Source organism: Morchella sextelata, assembly GCF_020137385.1.
Source record: "Morchella sextelata strain SCLS chromosome Unknown scls_3, whole genome shotgun sequence".
Taxonomy (NCBI): Eukaryota; Fungi; Ascomycota; class Pezizomycetes; order Pezizales; family Morchellaceae; genus Morchella; species Morchella sextelata.
Genome location: NW_025408618.1, coordinates 581,408 through 603,774, shown reverse-complemented (window position 1 = coordinate 603,774; position 22,367 = coordinate 581,408). Strand labels below are relative to the sequence as shown.

The window sequence follows — 22,367 nt, the reverse complement described above, 5'->3', positions numbered from 1 at the left end:
TCAGCTACCTTGCAGAACTCTCCCTGCTCGAATCGTCAGGTCACTGAATTTTCCTAGCAATACTTTCAAGAGACCTACTATTAGAATTTATCTCATGAACACAACGACCCCATATACCCCGGTTGTGTCGATAATCGGGTTTCACCATGCGAGGTTTTTCCCTGACCCCTTTTCCGGCCGGCCCACCAAACGAATCCAGCAGCACATTGAAACTAACAAAACTCGTTTAGGGGACCTGAGGTTGAGCATTGGATTGGAGTTGATGACGAAGATCATATATCGGAATGGCCGCTGCTCCCTTTTCTGGCACTCGCCGATGGAGCCCATTTCGCAGAAGAAGACTTTTCGTATTTCACCCTGAAGCACGAAACAGCCTCAGGGCCGACAACTCTGTTCGGGATATCCTGCACTAGACAGCTGGACTCGAATGAGCTTATAGACCGGCCTGCAGATGTCACGCGCTCCACGGTTCAGAAGGCTGTAGTCGTTATTGCGAACAGCCCAACGTTCTTCTTTGGACATTTGAAGCAACAGCTCTCAGCCGTAACGACAGCTTGGTTTGCACAAAGGTATTGGAGCTCTTGAAACATTCTTGTATGGCTTTTGCTCACATATAACTTGTGATACTAGGAACTTCGAGGATTTGGATATTATAACGGCAAGCTACTTCCACCCCAGCTTCATGATTTCATTAGGTTAAATTTCTAAGCTTTGGGGATATAGAAATTTCAAGAGAGCTTGAAAAAAGCTTTCAAAGATATCGAACATGGACGCGAACAGTATGTTGGTAAGCTATCAGAGGTCCCCTCCAAGCATATTGGAAGAACTAACATGATAGGTTTGTCACTTCGGGAATTGGTTTACGAATTTCGGCACCAGACACTAGTGTTATTCAAATGTGCTCTTTTGCAACCTAAGGTTGTACCATGCAATGATCCTCATAATACGAACATAATCAAAGCTAATACCCGCAGATGCTATTCTTTGGCTCACGGTGTGAAAGGCTTTGCATGACACAGTTTTCACTTCTTTCGCTTGTCCCAGGGCTGCTGCGAAACCTAGAAGATTGCAGCGATCCTGATCTAAATAGCTATGAATCTAAGCTAAGAAAGCCAACGTCTGTCAAGACTAGCGATAGGCAATCTCGTGAGTTTCTTGATTTGCTATCAGCGATGACTAAATGACTTATTGAATAATCCTAATTCGTTAAGTTCTGAAATTTATGGGTTTCCCCCTTCAAATTTTCGGAAAGGGAGCTCTATTTGGACCATATACCCCCTTGCAACAGCTCGATATCCTTGCAGACTTTGGCACAAAGTCCTATATCGTTGGTTCGACAAATTCCTTGTTACTTCAACAGAGAGACAGGTACTCGGACATACTTGTAAATGTGAATATATGTATCCTCATTCTTTAAGGTTGTCGCTGACATCATTCAAAGCTCGATGAAAATTCTATTAATGTGACATCTCCGTCCTTGCGTGCTGCATTAGTACTCTCGGCCGCCGACAGGAGATGGATAGATGCTCTAGTATTTTCAGTCACAGAATCCTGGGATGAAGCAGATCCATCACGGCCGAAGACCATGGGCTTCGTTGGAAGTGAGGATTATATCCGTCTTCAGTTCGAGGAGTATGTTCTCTCCATGGTGTCATCGGTGAAATATCATCTATTTTTGGATAAACATCATGGGTCGGATCAAAATTTATTTTTACCAGATATCGGTGAGGGACCAACCTAGGAACGTTTCAAAAGTGCACCCACTAATATGTAGTAGAGGGAGATCCGGCATACGATTTTCAGATGGACTGGGTGGATTATTGGAAAATGACAGAGAATTTCCGTATATTCCAAAAGTTCACTGGTAAGATTTTCGTTCAGGAAGTGCAATATTTATTGCCTGGCTAATCATACCCTATAGATTCTGAGTTGTTTGATCTTGTACCGCCAAAACATGTGATGGCTGGTGGTCTTACCATGGAAGATGTTCAACGACGAATTGTCCAGTATGTATATCTTCATAATCCCACCTTAACACTATTACTAATTTCTATAGACAAATGAGGGAATTGGGAGTAGACGAGAAGGTTAACCGTGGCCGAGAAGTCCTCGCCACAACTCTAGCTTCGGGCCGCACCAATGTCACGACAGTATTCAGTAACCTGTCGAAGAATGTAGAGAAGTTTAGGGAGCAACGAAGGTCCCAGGATGTTACCCCCCAACCCAATCCCGACGTCATCACAAGCCCGACAAGTGAAGGTTCACCAGCTACAGAATCTGTCTCGGCTTTGACCGCGGCTACTACCACCACGAGTACAGTAACTCCCGCGACACCAGTGGCTGAAACAGTAACCCGTGCTGGGACATATTTCTCGTCCTGGGCAGCTTGGGCTGGGGAAAAGAAAAAAGCCTTTGTAAAGCCCGCCATCACCAGTCCTCCACCGGAGCCAGCCACAGATGCAAACGAAAAATCTCTACCTCCTGATCCCCCAAAGAAGTCTTTTGAGGAGTCTATCTTCGATGCAAGAGCAAGAGCTGCATACGGCGGGTCTGACTCGCCTGTTATGTCACCCCAGAGGAACAGTGGCAGTGGCTTTCCCCTCGGTGCAGCGAAGAACTTGGATGAAGAGAAGAGTGTTGGCCTTGGAATTGCTAACCTAGAACCCAAGAACTCATCTGTCCCAACTACTGAGCGGCCATTGCCTCCCAAGTTGGACAAGGATGAGCCTGCTCTACCAGCTCTACCGGTGGAAAAGGAGGAAGATGAGAAAGATATACCTCTTCTAACGCAAACGAAGGCAGTTCTACCAGTCGACGAAGAGGAACGGCGAAGCATGCCTCCATCGACGCCAGCGAAACAAGTCCTAGCCGAGGAAGAGAGAATGAAAACGGATATGCCTTCAGTGACACCGGCGAAGTCAGCCCTGCCAGTCGAGGAAGAAGGGGGGGAAAGGAGCATACCTTCTCCGACACCTGCGAAGGCAGTTGAGGAGGAAGAACAAAGCATGTCACCCCCAACCTCAACGGAGAAAGCTCCAATGTGCGGGGAAGAGCAAATGGAAATGGGTATGCATTTGGCAGCGCCAGTGGGGTCAGCTCTGTCAGTGGAGGAAGAAAAAATCGAAAATGTTATGCTTCCTCCAGCGCCAGTTAAATTGGCCCTGCCAATTGAGGAAGAGGATATACCTCCTCCAACGCCTGTGAAGGATGAGCCGAAAACAGTCTTCCCGGTCGTGCAAGAAGAAGCCCTTCAAGTATCACTGGATATTGAGTCGAGTCGCAACTCCGGGTTGCCTGTAGAGAAACCTGTTGAGTCCCCAGTACTAGAGCCTGAGAGCATCGAATCTACTCAATCACTTGCATCGGCATTGGAGGTAGAAATACCTACGAAAACCGAAACTGATACCGCTCAGCCCCTCGCATCACCAGCTGAGAAGGTTGAATCTCCGAAACTGGTTGTACGGAAAAGGAGAGTGGTAGCTGAACCGACTCAACCATCTTCACCAGTTTTGGAAAAAGTAGAAAGGCCTCTAAGACCGGGAAGACTTGCGCAGACCCCCTTTGGGCCAACTATAGGAGTGACCTCCGAGATCTCCTCAGTCGCAGAAAAGTCATTCAGGCGTTCTATTCCAACTTTCGAGACGGCCATCGGCTCCATCAAGTCCGAGAGGGTGTCACCAGAACCCATGAAAAGCCCCGATTATAATAAGGCTTCTCCGATGGAGGCGATTTCGGCTAGAGCGAAGTCACCCGAGTCCTTTATGGTTGGAAGGCATATAAGAGGCGAATCCGTTACCCATACCTCTCCCCAAGAAACCATCATCAAGCCTTTAAGTCGTGCAGGAACCGAATCCGCGACGATTGGTCTCAAAACCTCAGGAGAGTCCCTAAGATCAACGAGATTTATGAGAAGCGAGTCTCCAGTAACCAGCACTGGGGAGCCTGTTCTTAAGCCCACAAGGCATACCAGAAACGACTCCGGGAGTTTGAGTCCTGTCAGAGAGCCTGTCAGAGAGCCTGTCCTGAGACCCATCAGGCACGCAAGAACAGAGTCGGGAAGCATGAACTCCGACAATAGCGTTTTGAGGTCTGTAGGGCATGTGAGGGCTGAATCTGGAAGCACGGGCCTTGACAAAGTTGACCGAGAACCTATTTTGAGACCTATAAGACACGCAAGAACAGAGTCTGGAAGTATGAACTCCGACAATGATTCTGTTTTGAGGTCTGTGGGTCATACAAGGACCGATTCCGGGAGAATGAGTCCCGAAAAGGATTCGAGCCTGAGATCCATTGGCCACATTAGAAGTGAATCCGGAAGCACGAGCCCAGAAAAACCAGCTCTCAAACCTGAACGGATCAAGAGTTCTATTGCAGAGCGTGCAAAGAGATTTAGCCAGCAAGAAGATCCAGACGCCCCAAAATCTTCATTTGCTGCCAGAAGAGCTATGTTTGAGAAGAAGTGAAGGGGTTCTTCTCTTCGTCTTGTTATGTGTTTCACGAGAAATGATTGAAGGGTGGGGGGTGGGGGAGAAATGCAAAGGGCATTAGTAAGGGAAAACAATTTTTGTCTCGATTTTCCTATTTCATTCATCGTATCTATCAATTACTATTGTTCGTTCTAAAAAATTTTTTATTTCTATTTTTTTTCTGTTGCGGAGAGCAATGATTTGGTGTCAGCATATAAAAGCTCATGTTCTACGCTGTTATGCATAATGGTTTTATTTCGGGTACTTATTTTGGGGTTTGGTAACAATAATATATGCAGTGATGATGTTTTGGGATTCTTGTCATAATTCTTAATCTCCAAATGAGTGATACCATAATTATTCGAACCGATTAAATAAGGCTCAATCTAAAATTTCTAGCAAGTGCAGTATCGCATGCAAATAAGGATCTCCATGTTCGACTCTAAGGTTGAGTGGTGATAACACATTACATGTAACTACGTATTGGATTTATAGGGGTGCATATAGAACATTATTTTGGCACAAGCCTACCGGAATGGGTGGGCCCCAATTGGCTTAAATTGGAACTATGACTCGCATTCCAAACCGGAGGTATCTTTCTTATTTTTAAATTCTATTGTAGCATAAAAATCACCACCTAAGTTTCTAATACCCTTGCACCCTCCTTCATATAGCCAAACATCTTTCTATCGCCCACTATTTTTTAAATATCTCCGGGAAGATATCTCTTAACTCCTCTAAACTTCGAATATGGTGTGCTGCTACAGGCCACTCAGGCTCTGGATCGCCGGGCTCCAACTTCTGGACTGTTTTCTTCCAGCCAAAGCGGATGGCAGCTTCACAATTTATGGCAGCATCATCCACGAAATAGCACTTAGAGCGATCAGTGATTCCTGCATCTTTCATGGCTACGTTTTGGAAACTATCAGCTATTGAGCCACAAAGTATGAAGTCTGATTACATACCTTGTTCGTACATTTCAAGCTTAGGCTTGCAGATTAAAGTCTCGCGCCCGTAGTTGCAGTACGTGATACCATCGAACAAATCATCAATTCCTAACAACCTAACAACCCTCTTTCCATGGTTAATATATGCATTGGTGAATAGCCATAACTTAATCTTGCTCTTGTCGATGTCTTGAATTAACTTTCGCAATTCAATATCGGGGTGTAGCACGGTTTCGAGTGGTAAGGCATCGTCGACTACTCGATTGTACTCAAGGGGGTCGATCTTATGGTGGCGCACAAGACCCTCAAGAGCTAGTCCGTAGTTCTTGTAGTATGATTCATGAAGAAGGGTAGCGTCTGCTCGGTCAAGATCTATGGAAGAAGTTAATGAATAACCCTTGTGCCTAGTTGTGGATGGATGGGGAGCGTACCAAGCTGCTCGCGGAAGTATTTGTTGATTAGCTCTTTCATCATATCATGAACCTGGGAAGAGCTTGATAGATTAGTTTTTAGAGCCCGTCAAACTAAAGCGCTGTATGTTATACCCTCTTGCTTCGTGGATAGAGCTATGTTGCAATATGAGTCAGCGGATTCCTCCAATCTGTGTGGGAGTGCTTACACAATTGTCAATATCGAAAAAGAAAACTGGCTTTTCGTCTTCAGTACCTTGCGCCATATTTGGGATGTTCAGCGTTCTATGGGAGTGATGATGCTAATGGTTTTAATGATTTCAAGAACGGATTTGTGGTGGTTTATAGCAAAGTTCTGTGAGTAAACAGCGTGGTTGAGTAGGTACAACAGAAGGCGTCGTCCTGTGCAGTGATGTAACCACAACCCTACATACATGTATGTACATGTAGAATGGAATGGGGTCCCGTAGGAATCCGTTAATGGTAAGCGCCGATTCCATGTAACGTAGCGACTTTGCTATGAAACCCTAGCCCATGTCTCACCCACCACCTAGAGTACATGTAACCACAAACATCACTTTCCAAGAAAATTCAGTGCCTGTACCTACATATAAATCTATAAAGAATAATTTAGAATACATGGTAAGTTACCAACAATTTTAATTCGATCCTAACACTCTCTCACAGATGCCTCTCAGCAGCTCGGGGTATCAGTATGGAATTCTGCTAGCTACATACACATATTCCTTAGATGTAGGTAGACCTCTATATAATCTAGCGCCTTCTAGGGTTGGTACTAGGATATATCTAGATATTGCCAATGGTGTTGTTTCGCGGATGGCTAGGGCTGAATGTACGGGATGAAGCTGGAACCTTTTCTTATCAAGGAACATGTAGCTAACTGGTCGAAGGTGACGGAGTAGTCTCCGTACTTTGTAGCTACATGTATGTAGTATTGCTTTTCGGCTTCTACTGCCTATTATTTATGTTCACGCTCGAGGACGGGAACTCTATTTTATTCATATGTTGAAGACATGTATGTACATTACATGTAGTACATTTTAGATTGGCCGTGTAACCAGGAGCTCAATTGCATTTTTAGCCCTTATTCTTAATTTTACACGCAATTCTTTCGAAGTACGCTTGAATGATACTGCATATTGAAGTGATTCTCAAGTCTGATCATTCGGAACAAGTATGATGCTTTTTGACTCGATTCCCATTTGACTCCCGTTCCATCACCATCGCCCCCGCCCCCCCTCTCCTCTATCGATTTAGCTCTAGCTGTATATAGTCAGCGTTGAGAACACTTAAAGGCATTGCCCTTCGGACGCCAAAGAACTCATCTGATGTCTAGAAGCGTACCCATAGTAACTAAGGTGATAATGAACCAAATTTATTTTTTCTTCCTGATTGAAATATACATGTATAAGCTAGTAGAGCACTTTACAAGTCGGATACGATACATCAAAGAGTCCTTCAAATCTTCTCGCCAACTTCCTAGTTTTAGGTAAGCGTTCATGATCGGATGACTCTATACATGTAATTCAACCTGTCTATGTCGATCCCGAGTGGAAGAAGGTTCGAGATATGGCCATGATCTATAACCACATGCATGGGAACATAGTCTAGTCGTGAACTATATATAGTAAATGATCGAGTGCTCAATTTTTCATTCAAACTAAATAATTCGCGAACGGTCACTAAGGAAAATCTAAGTTCATAAATTGACTAGTACCAAATCTCATTTTGCATGCTTGGATTCTTTCCGGATGAGGTATCTTCGGGTGGGCTGTCGCACCGCACGTGAAGTTATTAAAATCCTCATCTGAAATACTATATATTATAGTGGAGGGGGCCCCTTCAATTGAATTATTTACGAGCCTATAAGGGCCGAACGGCTCCTACTTGCACCACTAGCCGTTCACGCCACTTCGGCAAGTAAATAGCCGAGTGATAACCTATGATTAATCATTGGGCCAGTGAATAATAAATATTACTAAAAAGAATCCGCTGAAATATATTCGTTAACGATTGACTTCCGTATTTACAGCCATAAATAGCAATGAACAACTTAAAAGAACAATAATACTATATGAATTGACCAATATCTCATGAGTGTTATACATTGATCCTAGATTAAGGTTCTCTGGGGCATTGTAACATTGCACTGAATGTCGGTCAACTCGCACGGCGGTATTTCATAGTAGTTTCTTAGAAACCCCCTTCTTTGCCCAAGATAAGCCTAGCCTATGCAAAATAATCTCCTTATCATTTTCCCCGCCATTCACCATCTCCCAAATCTTCCTCATCGCCTCTCTGAGATCCAAATCACTCGCTTCAAGCCCCAGGGCTTTTGCATAGTGTTGGTAACTGGTACTCGGGAAAAAGGTTCTATAGAGAGCCTTAAAGCCATCTGGGTCGCCCAATGTCTTCGGAAGACTTGAGTAATGATTTATTGCATCTCCAATAAAAGAATAAAGGGAACTGGTATCGAGCTTGGCGAAGTTAAGCTTTGAAATGCTCTCCGGGGGGCTAGATCTCTCTGTGGACGGCGATTGAGCCAACGAATCGGGCAAATTGGAGTCGAAAATCTTAGCGGAGCTCTGGCTGCGAGTCTTGCGAGTCGAGCTGGTAGCGATACGCGAACGGCCACGACCACGAGTTTTATGCTCGGGCTTTAGGATCTTTGTCAAAGTAGGGTCTAAGTTCGTAGTTGCGGCTGTAACGTCGAGAGCTTTATGATCAAGTTTCCTCTTTTTTGTATGAGAGAACTCTGGGGTAACTGATTCAATTTCTTCGGGGGGTTCTTCGTATTTCTGGCGCTTTCGCGGTCTTCCTGGACCTTTGCGCGGTGGATGAAACTGAACGGTAGTTTCTTTCTTTGAGTTGACCTTGGCAGAAGTATCATCACCCTGGGAATCGATGGGGGGTTTTGGCGAAAGGGAAACTGAAGAGAAGTTTAATTCCGGGGACCTTTTGTCAGATGCAACCACTATGGCCTTCTCCTTCTTTTGGACTTCGGATGTGCGAATGGAAATTTTAGAATCTTCGTATCGAGCCGGAGCTTTAGATATACGAGAGCTTCTTCTTGTTGTGGTGGTTGGGTTGAGCATTTTTCTGTGATTTGAGGACTTGCTGACAAGTAGTTCCAAGCTTTTGCCATTGGACTCCTTTGATATCGCAATTTTCGATAAGCCAGCACCAATTTCTCGCTGTCTTTGAATTTGAGGTTGTGACGAAGCCTTATCCCCCATTGCAGTTGTTCCGTCATGCGTTGAGCTCTTCATAGCAGATTCTATTAAACCCACAGCGGAACGACTATCTTGTGAATCGTTCTCGATAGCGATACTATCAGATCTTACTGCAGAAGACACTGGGGATTGGATTTCAGATTTCGGTGTCTTATTACTTTGAAATTCGTTGATGGTGGTGTCGGAGGTTTCAGAGGATGACCGACCGTCAGATTGGAGCTCGTTGGTTATTTCCATGTCAGAAATTTCGAGTGATATGGCGTCAGAATTCGTCATTGAATACGATTTCTTGATACTTTAGAGTTTAGATATCGTTAGTTGGGACCAAGAGCGAAATTTAATGGGTCTAAAGCGCGAGTTCCAGTATGCGTGCGAGTGTAGGTGTTGTTGTCGGGTTATTTAGCTACATGTATCTTTATGTCGAAGGTTGAAATGTCGAAGGTTGAAAGGAGAGATGGGGGATGGTGGGATGGTGGGATCTAGGAGGGATTTATAAGAAGCTTAGGGCTCAGGATTTGAACTTCGTTGAGCTGAGCTCGCCCTCGCGCTAAACAAGGCAATCCTGCGCTCAATCGGGCTTTGGAAGTGCGTGCCCCAAAATTAAGGTCCAATATGGGTTTTTTTTCACGTTCTCTAATTTGTTCCTAGTCTCACTCTGACTTATTCTACCCGAGCTTGTTCTCAACTTTGTTACAATTATACCTATAGCACTACAAACCTACATCACCAATATCACCGTAGCCGCACAGTCTATGGAGAATTATATATCTGATTCCGGTTGCTTTGGAGTATCGTTCCTCTTTAGTAATAGTATATGTATTAAATTCTCCTCACGACGTAATAATCAATAAGGGACTAGCCTCAATTCTAGGCTCGATACATGCTACATGTATCTCAAACGGACAATTATGAGGACTCTATGTTGACTCAAAATTATCTCGCAATATCGACCTATCCACTTTGTAAAGCTGTAGTTATGATCGCCCAATCTCGGGCAAATGCCGCTACCGAACCCTCCCACCTATGCCTACATAGCTTTTCTAATCCTTTAAATTTTAATTTGATAGACGAACAGTAAAGAATTCGGTGACAATAAACTATTTATCGCTGATTATTGAAAGGGTATGCGTGCGAGTATCTAAAGCTTGTACAGAATCGTTCCTGGCCTAGAATGCTAAAGGATCACAACCGAGTAACACCTAATGCACACTTGGTAGAAATCCTTAGGGGGCGGCTCTCTTTTTCTTTCCTCAATATAAACCAAATCTTCATCATCGCCATTTAATTCCCACGAACTCATCTACGATCCCTGATACTAGAGGCTAGGCTACTAAATATCATAGGATAGAGGAATAAGTATTACAAAAATATGAGGACTTTGAGTATATCTTAAATAAAGACTCGAGAACTTTCTATTTTAAAACTACATGTAGGATCGAGGACTATTGGCCGCTTTCCATACTATAAACATGTTTCAATACTTAGCGACGCGTTCCAGGGAGCAACCAAAATAGGTTAAGTGTTTTTCGAGTGAGAGTCTATGAAGAACCTCCGGTTACTTCAACTTAATTGCAATTGATGCCAACAGTCATCCTACAATGAAAAAGAGAATACTAGATCTTGTAAGATGTGGGGTCGGCAGTATGTAGCACATAGGTATGCATGTCGTTCATTCTTATCACGTATGGCGGCGTAACTGAAACTACATGTAGGTACATATGTACAGTAACTGTAGGGGTTCTTGATTATAGATCTAATCTTAGAACTCGAGTCTTGGCATTGTTATCTGATGAGTGTCTCGTCACTCCAGCAGTTTGTCCTTTGCTCCCTCCTTTCCTTCCATGTCAGGCTCGAAAATACTCACAACCAGCCATAGAACTTCGACGAGCGAGTGATTACTCACAGGGTTTCTAGGAGTGTTATCCGCTGCTACGGTGTTTCTTATCGCTGAAAAAAAACATGGCTACAGAAATTCAGATGGCCCCAATGCCCTCAAATAGCGCCGAGACCGAACACGAGATCCAGGAGTATTTGAAAATCATCAAGCTTCGCGATGAAATATATGCGGGAAAACACCCCCGCTTTAAACCAGCTTCGCAACCTGGATCAGTCTTAAGATCAACTGCGCAGCCTGCCAATTCGAGCTCTGGGACTTCAGCCGACAAGAACTACTCTTCAGGTGTATCGCGTAGTCAGTCGCAGGGTTGGCCTACAAACTCTGCTGGTCAAATTACAGAGAGCCGAATAAGTGACATTTTGTTGTCAAAGTCAGACGTGTTGGTAAATGCAGAAATAAAGCTGAAGAGGCAGCGAATAGAGAAGGAGTTAAAGAGGCAGGTCGAGGAGAAAAGACAAGTGACGATAGATGAGGAAGATCTGAATTTAGAGGAGGTAATGGAGAAAGTTGGACTTTCAGCGACGAGAAGTACTCGTCCTGGCAATGAAGACATGGATATGCAGACAGGAGAACCTGCACCAAGGAGAGTAGGAGTTCTCGAACAGGAGGAAAAACCAGAGGCTTATTTAATTGAAGCTCTTCGAAAACCACCTACAGGCCCAGCTGCAATGTCTACTCCGCGGGAACAAGATCAAGCTTCAAGACATGGAGACTCAGAAGCGAAATCTCATAATACGCGTGATACAATTCCCGAACGCGTTTACTCGCCGCCCGCACGACCTCATTATTCTGCTACGAGTCAACTTCGATCGCCCGCGGCGCCCCAGCCAGTCCGCCCAGCAAATATGGCCCGTGTAGAATCTCAGGATCAAAGAATGATAGTTGAGGTTGATACAGAGATTCCGTATGGGAGTGCCGGGAGACCTCCGTATAGAGGCCGAGTTTCACCGGTACCCTATATCAAACCCGAACCTGCATCTCCTGGTTATCGTGAGCCAGTGCCGCGAGTGCAGACTCCCGATAGAGGAAGACCCCCGAGCCGTGTTGGCCAATATGATACTGGGAGTCGGGCACGCTACGAATATCCATATGTTCCCCCAGCTGGTTATTATTCTGTCCCACCTGCCCCCCCTCTTGTACCAGCCCATCGTCCGTACGACCCTTATTCACACAGGGAAGCGGACCCATATGCATGCCCCCCTGCGCAAATTGATTATGCAGCGCGCAGATCTTATACGCCAGCATATGTGCCCCCAGTGGCATCAACATATCCTCCACGGCTGCCTTATGATGAATTTGACCGTAGGTATCCACCCCCACCTCCAGTACCTATACGTCAACCTTCACGTGTGGGAAGAAGATCTGCTTCACCCCCGGGACAGTATCGCCATACTCGCCACTCAAGTCGTTCTGTCTCACCTACCGAGCGTGGGAGGAGAGAATCCCCTCGGCCCGTTAATTCAGAGTATCGGCCACAGAGCAGGATGCCTCTAAGTCCTCCTCGTATCGACCAGTACGGTAGAACAATACCCCAACCACCTTCGGCTATTCAGCAACGAGGCAGTGAGATATATGCTGCGGAATATGGACATCCCTATGCTCCGCATCGTGAAAGACCAGCTTACGGTGATGAAAGGTCGCTCTACTATCAGCCTCAAGCTCCGGTTCATTATAATGAACCACCGAGACCAGAGAGCAGTATTGTAGCTCGGGAAGCGGAAGTGAGAAGTTACAGAGATAGAGAGTATTCTTATTCAACAGCAGCAAGACAATCTTTACCGCCACCTCCAATTATTGGGGGTGGATATCCTCCGCCACCGCTCGAATACGCCCGGGCATCATCCAGAGCAGCCTCCAGGGCACCTGTGGGGCTACCTACGGAAATTCTGGACTATCCTCGGGGAATTGGTGAAAGGGGTGATTATCATGACCGACCCCTTGCCAGGCCTGATGAGAGGGAACGGGATCATGGTGGACGCACAAGCGCTAGGCCTGATGAGAGGGGAGGGTACCTACCAATAAGGCATGCCAGTGCGCGACCAGAGATATCGAGAGGCTATGGAGAAAGGGAATATGCAGCAATCCGCCAACAAAGTGTGAGACCTGATGTGAGAAGAGACGACTCGAGGGAACAGTATATGGAACCTCTACCAATTACGGGAGGCTTTGCTAGGGATTCAGGGCAAATGCAGCCACCACCAAGGCTTCCCTATGCTGGAAGCGAGTATGGAGACTCTAGATATGGCCGGAAATATTGAGGTTTTTTTTTTTTGAGTTTTAGAGTTTTTCTTTTCCTCTGAGAAAAGGCAATGACTGCACTGTATGAGTACATGTAGGTGATGTCAGGGAAGAGACATATTGGTTGACTCAACCCGAGTGGTGATTGATATCTATGGCTAGTTATATCATATTTAGATGTTTACCAGGCTCCCAAGACTACCAATAATGATTACCTACCATTCTGCAGACATGCCTGGAAATGATTTCTAGTTTGTGTTAGCCAAAGTGAACAGTTCACGTGATCTCAAAGTACCAACCACAATTTGTGGCCCTGATCGAAGAATCGGCAACTACCGACGATTCAGAGCCGTTAAGTGGCTTGTGAGATTGAGACAGAGCCGCCGGGAACCGTTGGAAGCTTGTGTGAGTATCGATAACGACGCGACCAAAGATCGCAAAGCGAATTGTTTCGTTTGCGCCCCCGATAGCCCTTTAGGGACTTAAAACATATAGCGACTACGGTAGCTCTAAAGTACATGTGCCTAGGAACCTACAGTAAGAATACCAGGATAGGTTAACCTTCATAACATACATGTCTTTTCTCACGACAAACTCTACCATTTCCTCTATTTTCAAGGCCGTCCAAATCTCTTGCCACAAGGCATCGGAGGATCGGGAATACTCTGAGTGGTTGTCAAACCTTTTAACGAAAAGTGCACACTCAGTTTAGTCACGAGCTTCAAAAGCAGTGGTTTTTCGGTACAAATGGGAATGCAGAAGCTTTGAAATTGAGAAAATTCTCAGCAAGAACCTCCTTGTCGGGAGTCGTGTGATATCTATGACGGTCTCTCTGATGAAGTCCGAGGCGTGCAGAATATGTCATTGTTATGATTAAGCACAAGTGATGACAGTACTACATGTACATATGTAGTCAAGTCGCCTGCTGCCGGAGTCAAGAGAATTAAGCGGCGATTTTCTCAGTGGGGCTACCCAAGCTCAGTGGGAAACGTCAGGATTCCAGACTTCTTGAGCGGCAAGTTTTCTCGTCACCCACGATGGAGGGAAGCATAAGTGCCTCTATCGTATCATGTAGCTGCAGGAGGTTCCGCCGTTGCGTCTGGCTCGGTAACACAGAGAAAGAAGTCGTAACCGACGAACTGCTACAATCCAATGTCATCCATCCCCTTTCTCGCGTGGTTCCAGAACCAGGACATCAACCGCCAAGTTCTTGTTTTTCGTGATGGTGAATTGTGTGGTGGCGGTAGTGGTGGAAGTGATGGTGTTTACCAACCTCAGGTGGTGGTGGTGGTGGTGGCCTGTGCTTCGCGTTTGGCATTCACTGCAGATCTCCATTTCCAATTTCCACTTTCTTATCCACACCCTCACACTCACATCGCCCAGAGTTTGTCGTCTTGAGATCCTAATCATGATCATCCATCTCCCAGATCTCGTGTTAGCTTTTCTATATTCAATTCCCATCATTCCGCTGTCTCCTCGGCCTACAGTTACACCCCCATTCTTTGAACCACAGATCAATCAGAGAGAGCCCTCGGCTTGTTCGTACATACATGTATTTACCTACATATTGTACGCACGTGTATGTACGTGCATGTATGTACACACTACGCTGTACCCAAGAAGACCGCTGTACTTTTAGAAATAATTGTGTTCACTTTCATTAGCTTTGCCTGACACCCGAGCGCGTTCACTCACTGCTGCTGCTGCTGCTGCTGCTGCAGTGTCTGTATGGGAACGAACAGATACACTTAGGCCAGCCAAATCAGACAGACATACCAAGTGCATAAGAGGCGAACGAGGGAAGAGAAAGCTGTTCACACTAGTCAAAGTTTTATAACCCTTCCCTCCCTTTCTCGTCTTCTCCGAGCGCCGCTTCCTTTGGGCCCTTCCATCTGCCACCAACCACCAACTCGTACCCCCCCTCCCAATAAAAGACCTCCAGTTCGCTTGCCCCAATTTCTTCTTTCGCTTCCTTCTTATTCTTTCTTCCTCCTTCCCCTCTTCGTGTCGCCCCGCCTTCTTGTGTCAATTACGGTTATTAAAAAGCTCCCATCCGCGTTGTTGCTAGTATCAATCGTCACTGTTCGCTCATTATCACCCATCATCATTATCTAAGGTCTTGGGTGTTAAGAACCCCAACTTTGGAAACCAAATACCACCGTCACGCCCCACAAAGTCACCATAAATACTGTACCTATATCTGGTCCCTTTACAACCCCGAAAGTGTTCGATCCTCGCTTTCATCTTAAAGAGGGAGTGCTTTTGTCAGAAGTAGCAGTTCACGATGTTCAACGGCCACCACCACCAACATCACCATCATCACCACCAGCAACCGATCCATGGACTCCCACCAAAACCTGTATTCGACAACGGCTCGCCGCTCAGTCTCTCGCCAAGCAATAAGGGCCCAGCAAAATCCAAGGACGAAAACAACCCCGTTAGCTACTCTTTTTGCATTCCCTTTAGCATATTGCCAGGCCCGGACCCCGATGACATAATTACGGCAAGCCCGGGAGCGAAAGAGAGATGGATACAGTCAGCCGAACGTTTTAATGATATCGACACCCCTGCATACTCACTACCAATACACCAGGCGAATGTGGACACATTGAGGAAGTTGTGTAAAGAGATATCTGACGCATTGGAGTTCAAGTGCGAAGCGGCTTTGACGGTATCCGAGCCCCAACACGGTTCTTATCGACAGACCAAGAGGGGGATCATTACGAATGTATGGCTATCTGGTCATCCAGAGTCGGTGCTGCGGGCCAGAGGCGTAATTATGCAGAATACACCAGTCGCACTAGTAAGTTTGGCCAGAGGACCTCGGGGGTGAGAGGGAATAGGTTAGTAATAAAAACTGTTTGCGCAGAGAACAGCCTACGTGAACATTGATCGTGATCAAATTTATGATGATGAGAATGTCTTCAACCAAAATTTCTTTTCTCATCTAGAGCACACAGCGAGTTTTACCGGAACGGATATCTTTCTGTTGAAGACCCCCGGGATAAGCGCAGACGCTGCGGCGGCGGCAGATCTTGGAAATAGCACCAGCCAAAGTAACAGATTGCAAATCAAAATCTACGGTGACTATGAAAGCGTTGAGCATGCAAAGACAAGAGTCCTTGTCGCCATTGACGATCTGGTAAGCACATAACACGATCTCAACCTCACGGCATCGATCTTATTTACAATTTTTTAGCTGGGCCAAGTCTTAGATACTACAATGGTCGAGTTATCCACGCAATCCTTAATATGTGGTCGCGGGAGAAAGAACATCAAGCACATTGAATCGCAAACTCGAACGGCAATATACTTCCCACCACCATTCCCCCGTATCTATGGCTACAGACCCCCTCGTGCTACCTCACGAGACCCGGATCAGGTATTCATCACAGGTAGCTGCCGCGAGGACATCGCCAAGGCCGAAAGAATGCTTGTCAATATTGTACGGTTAATACTTAATTTACTTGTAGAAATGATTGCTGATTACCACTGTAGCGTCGTGGCCTAAGACTTTACGTCAAGGACGTCTCCATCACGATGACGAAACTTGATTACCTTCTCCTTGAACGTTTGGATGACATCAAGAAGATTATGGAGGCGAACGCAACTTATGTCCAATTGCCACGCCTCGGATCGTTGGGACAACGGGATGTCTGCATGAGGATCCAAGGAACAGAAACCCTCAATATTGAGCGTACAGTTCGATCAATTATGGCCATCTGCGGACAGTATTATAATGCTACCTGGTGGATGATCCCTCCAGACATGCACCATGGCGAACTTACTTCGTTACCGGCGCCACAAGATCTCAGAAAGATGATTACCGATATTTCGGCATTTAGTGGGGCTGATATTGCTTTTAACAAGCAATCATTTGATATGTGTGGTGTAGACGACTGTGTGAAGATCGCTATGCACATTTTGAGTGAAGTGCGCCTCGTCAAGCAGTATCCGTTTCAGACCCGGGTAAAGATTGAGCTTGCCAACGAACACAAAGAATTCGTTTCCGGAAAGAAGAACGGCAAAATCAACAAAATCATGGGCCAAGCTGGTATACAAATAGTATTCGACGCCTTCAACGAATACAACTTCTTCATTGATGTTGTTTCCAATAATTTCGAGCAAGCAGCATTAGGCCTGCATTTGGTCGAGCATGAGCTTCCGGCATCAGTGTCTTTTCATGTCCCAGATTCTTATCACAAGCGCATCATAGGGATCGGCGGGCAACATATTCAGAGGATAATGAAAAAATATTCAGTTTTCGTAAAGTTTTCTAACGCAATGGAAAGAGGTTCTGCAGGAAGAATGGAATCCGATGATTCCAAGGTAGACAACGTCGTCTGCAGGACACCGGCTAGAAACGCAAAGAATTTGGAACTGGTCAAGGCGGAAATTATGAAAATGGTTCAACAGGCTGATGCTGAAATCGTGGAGGAAAACGTCATTGTGCCACGGTTACTCCATCGACCATTGATGGCACAACGTCAAATATTTGATGATCTCGAGGCAAAATGGGGGTGCTCGGTCATATTCCCGAGTACTGAATCAGCGAGCGATGTGGTAAAAATCAAGGGTCCTGAGTGGCAAATCCCTCAGGCTGTTCATGAGTTCTTGGTATGTGCACTTCTAAAGCAGCAACATCCTCGCGGGTTTTATCTAATAAGTTTAGTCTCACGTTCCCGAATCTCATAAAATTCAACTGTCGAGATCGAAACAGCTCGAAGATCTAATTCATGGAGAAGCGATCAACCACCAAGTTGCTGAACCTATGCGAAGGCAGTTTGGAATTGAAATGAATTTTGAGCGTAAAGAAAACTACGCGAAAAACCAAACTGTATCTTTTACTTATACCAGGAATAACGCAGGAGGTGTTCGAGATGCTATAGATATGTTGACAAACTTTCTTGTTGCAAATGGCGTTGATGCAGAACCGGTCAATGGAGCACTTCCGCGCCCAAAATCAGACTCTTTTGAAGATTATGCACCATTCTTTGAACAACGCATCCTTCAAAAGACTTCACCCGTCGGATCGCTTGGTTCCACCACTGCTCAAGGTAACCGACTTTCGGTAGATATGGGAATTTTGGGAGGACCTATCCACGGCGAGCCAGGTCCGTTGACGGAGGAAACTGAAGCTGCTTTTTATGAGGGAGCTAGGAAGGCCTCTATTGTGGCTTCGGCTACATCATCTGACGCCGGATCTGCTGGGATGTCAGCACCAGGAAGTGCCGTGAGCTCAAGTGCTCGCTTGGCCAATCATCAGAGGAGCGGATCTATTGCTTCGCTTTCTGGATGGGATGGAATCCCTGGGCCATTACTTGATGGCGAGGATTGGACGAAATTGGAGGTTAATGATACCAGGTCAAGATCTTCTTCTGTGGCCGCGCCTTATATCTGATATACCCACTTTCCAACTTTTTCTCTTCTACTTATTTCATTTTTCTTTTTGGCGTCTAAGTCTCTGGGTGGGGGATTGTTTATTTACGGTTATTCCTTTTGTCTTTATGATACCATCCTGGCCTTAACATGTCACTGTGTTCTGGCATGGACATTCCCTATGTGCCTTCTTTTCTGGATTACGTCTCAAGAGGTTTGGGATGGTTTACTTACAATATCTTCGTCTTTTTTTTTATCCCCCTCCTACCTCTTTCCTTTTCGTATTTTATTTTCCGACTCACGGATATTTCCCCAAATGGGGTAGTGAAGTTTTATGTTTGGGTTTCATCAATGGCGCATCATTACTTTCCCCCGGGGAAACAAAAGGCGATAGAACAGGGTACGAGAGTTGTGTGTATTGAGCTGCGTTGGCCATACATGTAGTTATTTCGTTTTGGCAGTGGCAACCAAGTGGAACTTTGTAAATTACATTCTATGGCAAGTATATTTTTGGATATCATTGGTTGGTGGGAAATAAAAATTTATATCCCCCTTGGCTTCCTGCAGTTACACTTCCCCCACCCCACACTCCCAGCAATGCGGAGAACATCCTCCAAGAAGACTTCGACTATCCCCTACGGCACCACGCTATGAGCATCCCGTGAGCTAAGAAAGGCACCATACATGTAGGATAGTCCTTGTCTTCGTCATGGAATATCACTCGGCTATATCATTCTCTCTGGATTAGGCTGACTATCAGCCTGTTACTACCGAATAAGCTTGAAGGCTACTAACTCGAGCTTAGTTTGTTTAATTCGTATGATAATATTAATTGCAAGTCATAAATTTTACCGAGTGATATTCCATGAATGTGCTTATAAATTCTCAATTCTAGTTGATTCGCTCATCCAATCCAGGTGTGGCCCATCCGGGAAGTAAAATAACTGCCCGGGCCAGTCGTGGCGTAAGAGGCGTATTTTTCGGCTACATATCAGCATTTTTCAATGGCTTATCGCTCATACGTACTGAGTAATCATATACGAATCACATCTAGATTGGTTATCAGCAGGTTTTGGGGTGGATTTTTTTTTTTTTTTTTTTTTTTCGATAGTTGGGGTTGCAGAATAAATGGCATTTTGCAGCCAGATTTAAAGACATAGACGGGCCTTCCAGGATCAGTTGCGGACTAACCAACAAAAAAAATCTCATTAATGGTGAAAGATGCATATTTGGACGTCCTGGCTTGCACTGTTAGTTGGTAACGGTTACGCGTGTACCTACGCAACAAGGCAACGAGACAACCAACAGCACGGAACCCTGGAAAATTGACCCTAGAACCTTGAAACGCGTTCTTACTATGATAGTCGTCTTGGTGTAGCTTTTAGCTGGTTTGGCTGCTCTGGAAGATCGCTTTACGAGCATGTGATCCGTGGTTGAGGTTTCCTGTTACCACGACTCCTGATGATTCCGCATAAATAAGGTAGTCATAAAAAGCGTTGAACATGGCTCGTAGCTATGATTCTGAAGTATCGGCCAACACTGTAAATGGCAATATAACCAGAGTGAGGCTTTGATGATAGGTAATGTTTGACAAAATAAACGCTATTCTCGAAAGAATCAGATAATTGGGGTTACAGCAAAAATTGTGCACTGTCTCATTGGCTATATTACTCCACGTGTAATCTCCCTACGCATGAAGGGTGCGTGCGTGTCGATACTCTACTCTACTCTACCTGTACAGTCTGTACTCTGCCCTAGGTTAAAATGTAGGTATGTACTCTACAACCACTGCTGGGCATGTTGGGAGTTGGTCAGCCATTGGAAAATCCACTAAAAAGCAAAGACGCCACTGTATTGGCTGGTTGTCACCCCCCCACCCTTGGAAAAAGCAATAATTATAATAGGTAGGGCTGATAAGTTTATGGCTCAATATGTATGTAACCATTCTACCAATGTATTCGCCATAGATGTCTCGGGAAAAAGTATGTCTTGGAACACTTGCCTGAGTATATGTCTACAACATGCTGCTTTTAAGATTAGGTAACTGTACGGTTCGTACGAACACAGTCAACTCCATGCCAAGATATTATGTGCAACTGCTATGTGCAGCCTACTGTCCCATACTTTCAGAGTAGGTAGGTATCGATTGTTGCCTTTAGACGGAGTCATGCCACTTATTGATCCCGGCCCCGGCAACGATTGCGCCTAATTCGTACCTACAGATCCCAGCTACTTGGACAGCGGATTTACTGACATGGGAAGGTCTGCAGGGAAGAAACGAACAGTATGTCGTATCCTAATGCTTTATATAAGCCTGTGTAAATATCATAAAGGCCAGAAGACCGACTTCGGCACCGGTTATGGCTGAGTGTTGAAACTGCAAACCCTATATCTAGTTAAGAACAAGCGCCGAGAAGGTATATTAGTAACAGTTATGTGTTTCTTCTCTTGTGAAATGAGTGAGAAGTCTAGGCTACATTCGCGGGCCCGTGAATGGGAGCTATCTAAGCTTCTGGGCGAATTCGTAGTGCGACTGTTAGGCCGTTGATAGCTCTCCCTGTATCACCCCGGGAACCGTTTGAAGTTTGTTTGGATACTTTATTTGAAACAGCGACGGTTGTTTCGTCAGATGTGACAGATGAGATTTAACAGGATGGTGGAATCTCTGACAGTCGGGATATGCATCCAACCGAAATTTAACACTTGATCTGTATATTTTGTCGATCTTTAATATATGTTGCGGATCAGTAACGGTGAGTTCAGTATGCAAACGTGGAGCCCGATGTAATGTGCGACTGGTTTTTGCGCCCGCAATAAGAGTGAAAAATCCCAAATTGTGGCACTGGCTGGTAGAAACGCTGATTACCTATGAGTAATTAACTAAATTTTTCCCTTTCATTGGAGCGTTTTCAAATCGGGGGATCCTTGACGATCCTCAGATCGTGGCGCGTGTTGCGTTATTTGGTGCACACTCGAGTGGACAGGAAAGAGATTCACTTTCGTGATACCAGGACCTGAAAATCGTAGGCACCAGAGACTCAGAAAGGTACTATGATAAGCTTGGCATATGTTTATGCTTTATAGCTGTAGAATGGAACAATTAAAATAGTAATCTAAGCCCTACACTTACTGTAGTGCTGCCCCATTGAAACCGTTTCTCCGAATTATACTCAGTGCCTCTGAAAGACGCGTCAAACAAAATGGCCACAGCCGTTTGAGTGTCTACCGAGGTTTAGGCGCGAGTTGCACGAAAAGGCTGTCTAAACTTCAGAAGAAGGACTTCAGCTAGTCGGCCAAGAAGATTCCCGATCGATTGCGTTGATATAGATATGTAAGTAGCCCCTGGATTCCTGGAACGGTGGAACGTGCTAGTGTTGCGAACTCGCTTCATGGTCCTTCCGCACTAGCGTCTTAATTTCACCTCCAGCAATGACCAAGCCCGAAAGCTCAGGTAATGGAAATTTCAGGTACACACACACGCGCGCGCACGCAGGCGGGGAGGTGGGGACATGGGGGGTATTCATGATATCGATAATGTGGATAAGTGAGGCACAGAATACCCATGATGCCTTAACAGAAGCACAAAAGGCGGGAGGAGCACGAGGAAGGAGAGGGGCGGTTGTAGTTAGCTATTAATAAGAGGGGTGGTGATCTTCTATCAGTCAATCAGGGCGGGGCCAAAGCAAAAAAGGGGCATGGGGGACGTTCCATTCGGCAGTGGATGCTTTGCCATTCTATTGAGGAACACGTTTTCTGTGAGATTTGAGATTGAAAGG

At 45.4% G+C, this 22,367-nt stretch overlaps 6 protein-coding genes across 6 annotated transcripts; 3 read left to right on the top strand and 3 right to left on the bottom strand.

The window, feature by feature from the left end:
* Positions 1–94: 94 nt before the first annotated feature.
* Positions 95–4,463, top strand: H6S33_008988 (uncharacterized protein; the record flags this gene model as incomplete). Its single annotated transcript, XM_044840334.1, has 11 exons — positions 95–153; positions 231–569; positions 631–658; positions 724–787; positions 839–921; positions 975–1,146; positions 1,212–1,390; positions 1,442–1,724; positions 1,778–1,864; positions 1,922–2,006; positions 2,057–4,463. 11 exons carry the CDS (start codon positions 95–97, stop codon positions 4,461–4,463), a joined length of 3,786 nt encoding a protein of 1,261 aa, XP_044697803.1.
* Positions 4,464–5,162: 699 nt separating this feature from the next.
* On the bottom strand, positions 5,163–6,089 carry H6S33_008987 (uncharacterized protein; the record flags this gene model as incomplete). Its single annotated transcript, XM_044840333.1, has 5 exons — positions 5,163–5,374; positions 5,432–5,785; positions 5,845–5,896; positions 5,959–5,979; positions 6,033–6,089. The coding sequence occupies 5 exons, from the start codon at positions 6,087–6,089 to the stop codon at positions 5,163–5,165; spliced, it is 696 nt and encodes a 231-aa protein (XP_044697802.1).
* A 1,935-nt stretch (positions 6,090–8,024) lies between these two features.
* Positions 8,025–9,314, bottom strand: H6S33_008986 (uncharacterized protein; the record flags this gene model as incomplete). The annotated part of the gene is made up of 1 exon (XM_044840332.1): positions 8,025–9,314. One exon carries the CDS (start codon positions 9,312–9,314, stop codon positions 8,025–8,027), a length of 1,290 nt encoding a protein of 429 aa, XP_044697801.1.
* Positions 9,315–11,036: 1,722 nt separating this feature from the next.
* On the top strand, positions 11,037–13,232 carry H6S33_008985 (uncharacterized protein; the record flags this gene model as incomplete). Its single annotated transcript, XM_044840330.1, has 1 exon — positions 11,037–13,232. The coding sequence occupies one exon, from the start codon at positions 11,037–11,039 to the stop codon at positions 13,230–13,232; it is 2,196 nt and encodes a 731-aa protein (XP_044697800.1).
* An 84-nt stretch (positions 13,233–13,316) lies between these two features.
* Positions 13,317–13,815, bottom strand: H6S33_008984 (uncharacterized protein; the record flags this gene model as incomplete). The annotated part of the gene is made up of 5 exons (XM_044840329.1): positions 13,317–13,364; positions 13,432–13,460; positions 13,512–13,684; positions 13,731–13,744; positions 13,813–13,815. 5 exons carry the CDS (start codon positions 13,813–13,815, stop codon positions 13,317–13,319), a joined length of 267 nt encoding a protein of 88 aa, XP_044697799.1.
* Positions 13,816–15,496: 1,681 nt separating this feature from the next.
* H6S33_008983 (uncharacterized protein) lies at positions 15,497–18,613 on the top strand (the record flags this gene model as incomplete). The annotated part of the gene is made up of 5 exons (XM_044840328.1): positions 15,497–16,015; positions 16,082–16,354; positions 16,412–16,657; positions 16,711–17,829; positions 17,885–18,613. The coding sequence occupies 5 exons, from the start codon at positions 15,497–15,499 to the stop codon at positions 18,611–18,613; spliced, it is 2,886 nt and encodes a 961-aa protein (XP_044697798.1).
* Between the last annotated feature and the right edge of the window lie 3,754 nt (positions 18,614–22,367).